Below are 13,045 nucleotides of genomic sequence, written 5' to 3' on the forward strand. Positions count from 1 at the left end.
CAGCAATTTAGCTTGGTGCAAGGACAACGCGTTCAACTGGCATTGTGCGCCGTGTGCATCAGGCTATCGGGGGGAGAGCTTCGTTCGAATATTTTTAGCACCCTAATTAAAGATTCCTATCTCCAGTATCTTTGCATGAATGCAACTCCGCACGCTCGTGCTCAGAGTCCTTACCGCCCGTTGTTGGTCCGTTAAGTGTCAGTGACATTTGCTCCTCGCCCGTAGGCAGAGGTCAGGCACGTGGCGGCGGCGGCGGCTGAGCCGGACGCGCGTGTACATCGCCGTCGTTCGCAATCGGGCATCCGTCATGCAAGCCGCCTCAGGAAAGCCCCGGCGCGAGTAGATATTCCAATGGCGAGCGCTTCCGAAGGCGAACCGACTTCCGCGTGCACGTACGCGATATTCTCAGCGAAACCCGGGGGCGCCGGTTGCGCTCGAAGCGTGCAACCTACCCGCTCGCCTGGGATGTCTAGCCGAGGTGGGTGCAGTTGCCGATGAGGCAAACAGCCCGAGATCTTTCGAGGCATAAATAGGGGCGAGCTACGGCACCTTCCGTCGTCGTCCGCATCTGCCATTTCCTTCCCCCTTGCGTTGCTTTACGGCCTCTACTAGTCAAGCATAGGAGATGTCTCGCCTTTGCCTCGTGCTCTTGATCGCCTTTGCCGGTAAGTGTGTAAACCAGCTTGTTGTGGCAGCCCGGTTGTGGGGCACCTGTGCCGAGCCCAGAAATTGATTAGGAACGGTTGAACTGTTCATCGGTGTAACGCTAAGTTTTTAGAGTGAAAACACTGGCGGTATCGCCCGACAAAGATTTGTCCAAGTGGCTACGGTAGTAAATAAGCCGTTTCTATGGATCCTTAGTGGCTATCACGATGCCTTTCTGCGCACGATATCATAGGTTCAATTGCCGACCGCGACCATTTTCCGAAGGTGGTCGAATGCCAAAGCGCTCGTGTCGCGAAACTTTGATGTCACATTACAGACTCCAAGTTGTCGCCATATGGAACGCTCAGCTTACCTCCCTTATCAACAACTTCTTTTTTTTTCTTTTAACTTAACAATGCTATATTGAAGAGCCGTTGTTATTAGTGGAAACGTTACAACCAGAGAATACCAGCAATAACCAAGGATGGCGTCGCATAGGCTTAGTAACGGTACATGCAAAATAGTGACAGGAATGCTGTGCAATAAACAACATGCAGAAAGCACATATACGACCAGGAATTCACTCTGCTTAAAGCCTTTATTGTGCACATAAAAATAGCAAATTCTAATAATGTACTTTTGCATACAAATGTTGCATAGGGGCTGCGAGATAAGCCTATATGAACGGCTCCGGTTTGATATTGACCGCCACGTATTCACTTTAATAACAGTCACATCCTTAGGAGCCACATAAAATAATAGTTATCCATATTGCGTCATCTACATTTATTCACCCCGCGCTTAGTATTAAGGCTACGCGCGTTATGAGCCTGACACAGTACTCTGAACAGAAAAGTTTCGAGCGAAGAATTTTCAATAAAGGATAGGATATTAAGACAGATTACGATCAATAATGTGTGAAAAAAAATGCGGTTTAAAGGTTTCAAGCTTTTTTAGAGTGTTGTCATATGCGAGTAGTCGAGCAAGCACATGGCTTCGTTGGTTTGATTTTGCTGTCGATTACCTCTGATTACTCCGATTACCTCTGTCTTTCGCCAGCTGGGCGTATATTATGCCTGAAAGTATCATAATTCCATCACGTGACCCAGTGCTATGCCATTGTCGGCCGCACTTGCTTTCTTGGAACCCATTCTGTAATTCTGACATGCCATCGCTTATCTGCCCCAGTACCCGCAGTGGTTGCCTAATGTATCTGGCATGGTGCTGCTAAAAACCAGGTCATGGGCTCAAATGCCGGCCGCGGCGGTCGCACTTCGATAGGGGCAACATACAAGAACGACCACATACCCATCGTTGCGTCCATGTTACAGAACACTAGGGGGTAGAAATTGTTTTGGATGCTTCCCCATACTACTGCATGCCTCATAATGAGATCGTGCTGTCCCGCACTTAAAACCCCAGAATATACTTTAATTTGGTTTCATCTGCCCGGTGCATTGCAAGCCCTGACCATCTTTAGCATTAACGCGGTAGCGTTAAGGGCCAGAAAAACCGGCGTCGTCGTCGACCGCGATGTCCGTATGAGAAAAATCCCGGTCCACGCAGGCCCTACGCGTGGAAGCAGGAGTTACTGAACTAATTAAATTTCTGAAATTAAAATGCGCGAGAAAATTCGTAAAGTACGACTTACACCTAGAAACGCCGCCAGCGTTTCCAGGAAAAAATTGCGGTTACATAAGCTGCAGTTGCTGGGAAGCATAAATGGTCAGGGGTCTTGGATTATAAAGGCGAAGCTTAAGCGTCCCCTAAAGTTTTTCTCTCCTAATGTCAACCATAATATCCGCTATACATGCGTTTTCTCGATAATCGACACTGCCCTCTGCCTTTCTCTTAAATATGCGTCTCGTTTTTTGGTCCATTGCATTTGTTTGCACACCAATAAATTACCCCCATCACTACAGCTTCCATTCACATAGATAAAAGCATGTGCGTTGAATACGCATTACTTGCTTCCGCAAATATTCTTTTCATAAGCCAAGTCTCCCGGGACTGATTGGAGTACTGTATGCATGTGCTCTTGGAGAGCCTCTAAAGGCTTACTGCCAAGTACAAATTCTTGACAGCATTAAATTACCCGCTTCACTATAGCTTTCATTTACATAGATAACAGCATGTGCGTTGAATCTGCACAACTTGCTTCTGTAAATATCTTTCTCATGACCCAAGTCTTGGAGAGCTCTCGGAGAGCTCCTAGGCTTACTGCCAAGAAGAAATTCTCGTTTTCTTACCATGCTCTTAAACCTTACTTTAGTCGGCTTTACGTTAATATTGAATTATGGTCCCAGTAGTTATTGCGTAATGCCTTTAATTAGTTGTTCATGGCATCTCAAGTGCGGCAGTAAAGGAAACTGTCCTCCACGAACCGCTTTGTGATGAATTTTTCTCCAAATACTAATGATCTCAATAATGAAACAGCTGTCGACATGGCGTGGGCTTCTTTAAATTTAGATTGCCATATCTGCACAGAGCGCACATATACTGAATTATTATTATGGCGCTAGGTGGCACGTATTTGAGATAACTAACTGAATTATTCTTCAAGGACCAGCTTAAAAGGTAGAGGCAGCACACACACGATACACCCCATGTACTTCCATGTACTTGTCGAACAATAGGTCAAAGGGTTCGCGATAGATAATAGTTTATAACTGTAAGCATGGCAAGTTAATTTACGTATTTGAATTAGTGTAACTGACTTTTATTCTTGTTAACTTCCCTGCCTTCTGCTTTTCTCTTTCCCTCCCTATAACTGACTTTACTCCGTTACCGACAGGAGTAGCATATTCACAAGTTATAGATAGTAGCTTTGAACGAAAAAGAATCTGGGTTACTAGTACAAGAGGCTGGAAAGTGATTCGATTCATGCAATGGCTTTTGGCATAAAGAAATAAAAAAAAGGAAGCGCCTTTGGCAACAGTGCTAATACAGTCTAAATTCTTGGTCAACATATAATGAAATACAGACAGCTGCACCAAGAACGGTGCGCACAGCTGAGTGTGGCTGAAGATTGTATGTAACAAAATATGGCGCAGTTCTTTTTTCTGCATGATGCATTAGGCAAGATGTGAGAATGCGAATGATTGGAAAGCTGCGTACAAAGGTAACGTATCATTTGTTTGTTTCGTTGGACACTTTAGTAACAATAGGGGTTGCAGTTCTTATTTACAGAGGCATTACCTTTATTTCAAAGGCAGCTTTTCAAGGGTGAAGGATGAAAGAGACTTCTCTATTGGAGATAATGTGTCTGTTGTGTTGAGTATTTCCCGCACTAGCAACACTTGATAGTAACCTCGCTTGGGGCACCGATGTCAGCAATAAACACGCTAATGCTGTAATCCCCGACATGAGTTCTTACGAATTTCGTTAAATGCTAAATCATAGTAAGAGTTCAGCGAAATAATGTTAAGAAAACAGGAGGAGGAGGAGGAGTAAAAAACTTTATTCTTGTCCTGTACAAGGTGTTGCCACCTGCCTGGCTTGTCCCGTGTTGGGACCGGGAGGTCAAGCCTCCTATACCTATCAAGGGGATACTGGACAGCCAGAACTTGAGGGATAGGATCTGGAGATCTGATCATTCCTAAAACCCGATTCCGGGAAATGCCAGGGCCGAGCAACCCACACTCCCAGAGCAGATGTTCAAGCGTGCATATCTCCTTTTTGCATGCTTTGCATATAATATTCATGTCTGCAATGTCATACCATTCCTTTATTTGTGCACGTGAATAATAAGACTCTGTTTGTAATTGCCTAATTGCAACTGCTTCTGCTCTGTTTAGCCTATAGTGAGGGGGTGGAAACTCCCTCCTTCCTATATAGTAATGTTTTGTAATTTCATTGTATGTAATGAGCGTATCTCTCTGTAAGTTCTCCAATCCAGCAGAATCAAAACCATATGTAAAAGCAGCCCGGTCTGTAAGGTGACGCTGTTGGCCGATTCAGTTGGATTGACAGGAATACCATCAAATGAACCAAGGTGCGCCGGGAACCAATAAATGTAACGTGTAACTTTGTTTGCCTTTTGTTAATTATTCTCGCAGCCTGTGGGGAAGTTTTTCCGCTATTGAAAGCTCAATTAGCTGTTATCGAGTCGCTATATATTTCTGTGAATCTATCGTCTGTTAGTGCCAATGCAATGGCAACTTGTTCAGCGACTTCAGGTTTGCTAGTGTAGACCGTGGCGCAGTTGGCGCAATTGCCCTGATGATCCACTGCCGCCGCCGCGAACTTAGTTCGATCCTTGTATGCAGCCGAATCAACAAAGCAGGCTCCTCTGCCCCCTTTATCCACTTTCTTGATTAACGCCCTGGCTCGTGCAACTCTCCTGTTGATGTTATGTTTTGGGCGCATATTCCTGGGTAGCAGTGCGACAATTACGTTGTTTGCGAAACACCCGTAGCCGCGCACACGTCATCTAGTAATAATTATTTCCCCGTATAAGTGAGCACTGCTACTCAGCGCAACAAATCCAAACTGCAAGAAAATGCACAGGTTGAAAAAAACAATGTTCTACTTCGTCAATGAAGCAGGACGGTGCAACAAGACATTTATTCGAAAACTAATATTCGTAAATGAATCACACTTTCGTATGCGAAGGCTACCTCAAACTTCGCAGCGCGCTTCAGCAACAAAGCTTGCCAGCTGCCATCAACTACAAAATATGACTGCCGAGTCAACTTTGCATCTAGACCATGTTTTTGATGTGAGCCACGCCAGTCCTGTCTTCATTCTTCACGCTGCCTGATGCTATGTGCATTCTGAAAAACATCAGTTTCCCCATAGCGTATTCAGCCTATCGCTTGCGAGACAAATACTGCTTTCGTCGAACCATCTACCCTGTGAATTTCGCGATAACTCATTCCGCCAAAGAAGCGAGAGCAAACAAAAAATAATAAGCGAGAGGGAGAGGGAAAGGAAACGTCCGACCCCAGGACGTCGTCAGCAATCACCGACTGCCACGCCTCGCCATACACAGCGGTTCCTCAGCACGTGTCGGGGAAGCCGTGCAGACATTCGCGAGCCATCATTTAGTCTTTTGCTTACCGCTTCGTTCATGCGTCGTGTCGTCGGTCATTCACGGGGGCCCCGGTGATCCGTCCGGAACTCGCGAGCGTCAGACGGCGTCCTTGGAGCTGGCTGCGCCGCAACCTCAACAACCCGCCATTTTCACTCAACCATAACATTCTCGTCTGCCCGATGCTACCTCGGCAGATTGTAAATAGAAAATTTTGCAGTTACGAACATAAATGTCTAGCTGTTGCAGGGCCGCCCTATTTTGGCAGAGTAAGGCGACGATACACGCTGGCATTGAAATGCCCGTGCGCTGACCTGAATACCTGCACTCTCAAGAGCTGTCCTGGAGCTTCGATTTAGGAGGCTGTTTTCGCCGTCCGTGATGCTGACAGGGGACTTCCAGGGTCGGAGCTCGCACGCGTGTTCGTGGGGGGTTTAGTAATGCTGCCTTAGGCAACTTCTTTTGTCGCACCTTTGCACGATCCTAAGAGTAGCGGGCGCAAAATCTGCGGAACGTTGAGCGACGTTAAAGGCCGTCGGCGGTAGTTCAATATTTATGTGCGCGCGCCTGTACAATGTCCACGAAACAAGCGTCACGTCTCGCCGAAGGAGTTTAATGAAAAGAAATTATTAGTGGATCAAAAGTTCGCTGGTAGGGGTTTTTCTCGAATACATTTTTTTTTGTATTTTAGCATGTGCATACAACATGTGCAGATACACGCTGCTTCCATGCGCACAGTTTTTTTTTCTTTTTTTATATATATGTTAAGCGTGAACCACTTTTTCCGTTTTTAAACAGAAGCCACAAAATGATTTCTGCTTGTTTAATTGGCTTGTGGCAGCCATTTCTTCATGTCTGTCCTGGTCAACCCCTGACAAACTTCCTTTTTTTTTACAGCTGCGGCGGTAATCAGCGCACAGGTAAGTCCTCTAAGAGGAGTTTTCCCTTTTTTTACTCTTATCGATTAAAGAGAGAACCAGGTAATTGCTACTCCTAATGCTGCTGTTGAAGTTATCCACATATAGCAAGAACAGTCGATCAAGCTTATGGTTTCCCAACATTCTTTCTGTTTAAAAATGTTTTGCCACCAGCAAGTAATAAAAAAAGCATGCTTGCAAGCTTCTCTGACAAAAACGCACTGGATCTTTCGCTTCGGTAGTCCTTTTGTGTGGTAGCCGTAGTAGTTGTACTACAAGTACTAACAACTACAGTAATAATAATGAAAGTAATCTTAACTTCAAATAAGCAATTAGTACAGGTTTCCTTTCTGTGCCTGCTCAAACCTTCAGTGGGCTTCTGTGGCATTATGGAAATAATAACATTAATGATGGTAATTCAATGTCAGCAACGACTTCTGTCTCAACCTCTGACTTCTTCTGTAGACTTTTCTATCTATGAATCCTTCATGGAGGAAGGAGGGGGGGATATCAAAAGCGGGAGCGCCATGTCTACTACTACGAAAATTTCGGGACACGTGCTGCTTGGATATTTACAATGAAGAATTACCTAAAATTTCAGTGGGCCGCAGCACTACAAGTCCATTGAAACAACACTAGACTACAGGTATTGAAAAAATTCCAGCATTTCGTGGAACTTGAGTGCCACCAAAACATAAATAAGATTTTAAACTTCGTTCCTGTCACCCCATTTTCTAATTGCGAGAGCACCCCAAAACAAGTTTTCGCCAGGTTACAGGCTTCCGCGTAATTTTTATTTTCGGCGTGTGAGTATCTGAAGCGATAACGAGAAAAGCGAAAGTAAGAACTTGACGACTGGTACGAACGCCCTCGTTTGAATTGGCAGCGTGATTTGGTAGTTACAGGTAAGTGTGACGCCGACGAGTAATCCACCTACCCGTAGCCGACGGTATTTCTCATCACGTAAAAAAAAATACATAGTTCAGTGCATTCACTGGTGTTATATTGTTTTGCGTGTAAACCCCTCTCGTTGTTTGATGGCCAATACATTTTATTCACCAAGAAAATGCACTTATTTTCTAGTAAATGCGTATTTCGCTCAATATTAGTAAATGTGAATATTAATAATAAGTAAATAAATAAAAAAATGTGATAAACAAAGGTAGCCTATGTAGCTTATTGTTTTTTGGTGTGTGATTAGTGGATATTCGACCGCTAAGAACTATAGCCAAGGATTCATTGAGAAAAAAAAAGTGGAGTATACCTACATTTGAAATGTTTTAATATCTGCACTAACTCTAAGAAAAGGAAGTTCTTTCTAGGTGTCATCCTTGTGAGAACTGTGAAGTCCGGACTCTAATCTGTTCACGCTGTGGTTTGTGGGTGTTGTATGCCCTGCCTTCGAAACAGGGTTCACTAACATTGATCTTACATAGAAAAAGATGTGCACAAAGAGGCTATGTACTAACGCCATTCATGGGTTAAAATGTTGAAAGTCCTGAATGCCGAGCCGAGAAAGTTAACGCGTCGGGGATGTAGCATATTTCAGAACAGTGGAATTCAGGTCTCCTTAGGCATGCCTTGCTCACTGATCCCTTTTGTCCTGGCTTCCAGAGGAGACTGCCCAAGTTCAACTTCAGACCGCAGCCCAGCCGTGTAAGTACCCGCTTTTATTGGCAAACATAACTTCCAGTCAATTAGATAACGTTTGACGGTAAGAACGAATAGCGGATTTTATTTGATACTGTAAAAGAAATAGCATCATTCACATAGTCAAAGAAATGTCGACATTTGCAAGACCCGTTCATATTTAATTCCGTGCTATCTCTTCTCAGCCGCCTCGGTACTGGTAAGACAAAGGCACCGTGTTGACTTGTCTGCCTTCTCAGAAATAGCGAAAGCATCTCAGAGTACAAAGGCTATTTAATATATTATTACGACGACAGAACCTAGCTCCGATAAGATGTGCAAAGGAGCAAATAAAAGAATTACACAATCCGGTATATTTGAAATTCTGCAAATGCGCTTTCCTACGCAACTAGCTTGACTCACATGAAATGGTGAACGTCGCCCTAGAAGTAGCAATAATGCAGGAGCGCATGTGCAGATGCCGCTATCCTTGCCACCATCTCTTCCTTGCTACATCCTGGCTGTTTGAAAACCTCCCCGGGCCTCATTGGCGTCATAAGCCGGTTGCCGGCCTTCCTATGTAGGGCAACCTAATAGCGCGGAAAAGCGTACTTAGTGTGTTTCGCATATCTCCTATTAAGCGAGGTATTTGAGAAAGCGAAAGGTGGCGTCTAGCAGAGTGTAACCTGAAGCCACAAAGTTCATCGGGCACTTGGCTTGAAGCTTACGCGCCATTGCGCCCTGCCTTGAGCGTACGCGAAATCATAAATGTGTGTCGCACACTATTTACAACAGTTGAAAAAGCAGCCTTATGCTCACACTGAACATTCATCCATGACTGAATGTTGCAGGAGCACTGAAGCGGAGGAGCACCTTACGAGTCACGAAATTTAACATCCATGACTGACATCCATTGAGCTAACATGTGTTCTTGGCCCGGGGCCTAACGCTGCCTGCGCACCTCACGCAATTAGCGGTCTTTTGACCCTTAATTGCATGGGGTGGAATTAACCTTTGTTTGTTGAGTGGTGTGATGTGCTTCGTGTATGTTGTGCATCTGTGTTCTACACTGTGCGCATGACTTCGCTTTGCATCATATTTATCTGGAGTCCGAGAAGCCAGGAAAGCCTCTCCAAAGCTCATTAAATAGATCTACTCTCGGTCTCTCTCTATCCTTTCATCATGTGGGCTTCCGCAGAAGTCATGTCCTGAAATGATAGTTCACGAGACCGCGCCTCTGGATGAATCCGCAGGGAACCGTTTGTACATGCAGGAAGAAAAAAGAGGTCTCATAAGTACTCCGAAAGGGAGGAATAAACACAGCCCCGTAAATAGTGCACAGGCCTGGTGACATATGCGTTAGTGGCTTGTATATGAGAAAGGTTGCAGACAGATGGGTTATCAGAAAAACAAACAGTACTTTTTTCATGATGGACTATGATTGTATAATATATATGAATGCATATTCTGGGCTTGATATATAAAGGCTACCATTCTTCAAATAAAATTTCAGGTGGCAGTCCGCGCTTCTTCTGTGGTGTACTTGGGTCTCTCTGTGTCCTTGTTGCAGTCCCGCTATTTGAATATATTGCTACCCATAATGTCGTTTCTCCTTATTCCGTTCATCATGCAGTGCCGACGAGCGTTGTTGAAATAAGCAAACTCGGTGTGCTTTTTGATAGCGCGTTGAGCTTCGATGCCCACTCTAAGGTCGTAGCATCACGAGGCCAGCGTGCGCCCAGTTCCGTCTGCTGACTTACAAGAAATTTCCACACCTTGATGCCCTCCCTCGAATTGTTTACGTCCGCCTACCTCCTATTACTCAAATATGCCTCAGTGATTTAGAATGGCACAAGCAAGTGAAACGGCATTCTATTTGGGCGTATGCATAAAAAGCTCGTGACTATATCCGAACATCATTTTCTCACTTCATGTACCAAGAATCTTTCAAATGTTAATAGTTATTCTGCACTTCCTTCGCATAGCTGGAGACGTAGTCGTACACACGTCCTCTACTTACATAAAAGCATTCGTAGAATTATCACTTGCACGTGTCTACTAGCTTCTGTTGCACTACAGGTTCCGCAGAAGGCTACCAAGGGGGAGGATTAAAGTTTACCAAGGAATTTCCTCAGCGACGCGTAATTCAGTTTCTTGACATTTCCTTGATCTTCGAACAAAATCATGTTTGTTGGCAGTACTCCCCAAGATCTTCGAAGCCGTTGCTAAACTTTCAATCCAAGCATTCTAAATTAGTAAAAAACGGAATTGCCATGTCGTGCATTAAGTCTTCCCTCACAAGATCTTGCATGCACAAAATGAGCGCCAGTTTTAATGCGCAGGTCCGGCGCCTATTAGAAGCAGGTTATCCTAGTGTAGCGGTGGCCACTGTAGCTGAGCGCCTAAAGAAGTCGGTTTCGAGAGGGACGGACGTAATTACAGAAAGCAGTAATCGCAAAAAAAGAGTAGTGGCTATTCCGTATATTCATTCAGTGTCGCACAGGTTTAAAAAAGTTGCTAGTAGATATGATGTTAATGTTGCTTTCACTGCTCCCAATAAGCTAGGTAAGATATGCGCTGCCGTACAGAATAAAAAGGAGCGGGTTAAAGGCAAAAAACGAACAGATATTTGTCCAGTGAAGCACAATAAGAACAACAGTTTTACTGAATGTTGTATGGGTGTGGTTTATCAAATTCCCCTTAGCTGTGGCCAGTTCTACGTAGGGCAAACGGGACGGTGTATCAATCAGAGGCTAATGGAGCATAAAAGGTCGTTAACTGGTGGATCGCCTTCTAATCTTTCGCTACATTGCCGAGATTGTAACTGCAAGCCAGAGTTAGATGAATGCGCGATATTGTACAGGCATAAGAATGAAGATACGCGTCTTATCGTAGAGGCATGGCATATCTATAATGGTGGAAGTGCATGCGTGAGTCAGCCTTCGATTACTTTACATAAGGAAGAGATTAAGTGCCTTAACAGTTATCTCTCACGTAGACCAGCACGTGTACCCGATTGACACGTGGTGTTACCATTCCTGAGCATGCGCAGATGAGTTTTGTGTCTTTCATTTTTTCGCCTCAGTGCTCCATTCAGTTGATAGTCGGCGTTCGTGTTGTCCACTTCTCTACTCTTGTGTCCTGTCTGCACGCCTCACTTCTATTTTGCATAATGAATCCTTACCAACTAGCTCAGCTTTCTGTCGTTCCAAGGACCACAGGCCCTTAAATGTTCCTGCCTTTCTTTAGCAGACACTCACTTCTAGACATAATGCGAATTTTATACAACGGTCATTTCCTCCATCGTGATATCTTTGAATGCGTGTATTCTTTCTGTTGGGAACTTCGCACTTTCTCTTGAGCCTTCTGTCTACCGACAGCCTTCTATTTATCCTCTCCTGTATTCTCGTAGTTTCGCTCTACATCCATGCATGTACTCTGGCTCTCAGTTGTGTTATGTTGTATTGTTAGCGATTGTGAAGCTGTTGATCCGTTTCCTTCTTCTGTTTCCATTCCATTGTTGTCGCGTAACGTTTAGTCGTAGTTGTGTTACCTACTGTGTTGTTTATCTGTGCGCCAGGATGTAGACCTCCGATTGTTCGTGACCACTTAAAATAAAGCTAATTGATTCATCCATTATCGCTTCTACCCAATGTCGCAAGGGCGAAAGCCAAGGTCTCACAACAACCATTTCTATGTTTTATTGCAGTTCCGCTATGACGTAAATGCGCAAGCTGGAGGTCGCAACCTGCGCAACTTCGCAGGCGGCGCCGAAGTGCGTGGAGAGTACGACGTCTACCGTGCCAATAACGGCGCCAAAGTTGTTCTGGGCGGCGGCGTCTCCCAGGACGTGCTGCGGCACGAAGGAAAGACGTACAAGGGCAAGCCAGAGGCTAACGTTGGCGTCGGAGTAGAGATACCCATTGGGAAATGAAGCACAGCTGTCTTGATCAAGTAATAACACCACCGCGCCAACGCTATTACTCAGTCAGCGAGACATTGTGGCTGTATAGGTTCTATGACAGTTTAATAAATTATATGGTCAAATAAAATGCGTGCGCCGCATATTGCTTTTTTATTGTTATAGGTAAGTGTTGCACTGTGAACAGAAGTTGGCAGTAGTGTCGTCGCTATTGGGCATTTTCTGTCGCCTTCCCTGAATGAGCCTCTTTTAAGGCGAGTCGGTTTCCGAGTCTCTCATTGGCTTTGCTACACAGCGCGGCACTGAGTGGTTGTTAGAAGGAAACGCTCGGTGAGACCTACAGGTATTTCAAAGTGATTTCGCTCTCGATGCAAGCAATTTTTTTCAAGCACCATGATTGGCCACAAAGCGTAGGTGCAGAGCAATCTGAGACACTTCTCACGTCGTTTGGGTCTATGAAGTTAAAATGAAGAAGTTTCATTAGCGATCATTCTGCGAATTTTACTCTGGCATGTTCATCGTATTTTAATAACCCGGGTGGAGGGGGTAAGGCAAATTTTTCTTCCTCAACCCCTGTACCATTCAACGTACGGCACCCCGTCTAGATGAGTATATACAATATAGAGATTAGCCCCGACATCAGGACTCAAAAGCTAGCTGGATCGCCAATGGCCTTTTCCTGTCGCCCATGAAAAGTCCGAAAAGGGCCATTCTAATACTATTCTTCAAGACGGGGTATACTGAGTAAAATTGCGTTAATTGGTGATATCTGAGGATATGTAGTGATCCCACCTCCCGGTTATCTGCTGATCGGCCGGCTATGTGAGCTTCTTCGTTACGCAGCTTCCTGGCATGATCTGGCACCCACATTAGACGGATAGTGTCCTGAGGTTTGATAAG

At 44.8% G+C, this 13,045-nt stretch overlaps 1 protein-coding gene across 1 annotated transcript; it reads left to right on the plus strand.

Annotated features, from left to right (window-relative positions):
- Positions 1–432: 432 nt before the first annotated feature.
- On the plus strand, positions 433–12,288 carry LOC135904267 (uncharacterized). The gene is made up of 4 exons (XM_065434887.1): positions 433–665; positions 6,575–6,597; positions 8,209–8,250; positions 11,933–12,288. The coding sequence occupies exons 1-4, from the start codon at positions 626–628 to the stop codon at positions 12,155–12,157; spliced, it is 330 nt and encodes a 109-aa protein (XP_065290959.1). The 5' UTR covers positions 433–625; the 3' UTR covers positions 12,158–12,288.
- The last annotated feature ends 757 nt before the right edge of the window (positions 12,289–13,045 follow it).

This window comes from Dermacentor albipictus, chromosome 2, assembly GCF_038994185.2.
Source record: "Dermacentor albipictus isolate Rhodes 1998 colony chromosome 2, USDA_Dalb.pri_finalv2, whole genome shotgun sequence".
Lineage (NCBI taxonomy): Eukaryota > Metazoa > Arthropoda > Arachnida > Ixodida > Ixodidae > Dermacentor > Dermacentor albipictus.

Excerpts from the sequence above, each read along its gene's own strand:
- LOC135904267 (XM_065434887.1), top strand. The coding sequence starts at position 626 with ATGTCTCGCCTTTGCCTCGTGCTCTTGATCGCCTTTGCCG. Across the intron at positions 666-6,574 it reads GCTCTTGATCGCCTTTGCCG|CTGCGGCGGTAATCAGCGCA; the intron begins GTAAGTGTGTAA and ends TTTTTTTTACAG. Across the intron at positions 6,598-8,208 it reads CGGCGGTAATCAGCGCACAG|AGGAGACTGCCCAAGTTCAA; the intron begins GTAAGTCCTCTA and ends CCTGGCTTCCAG.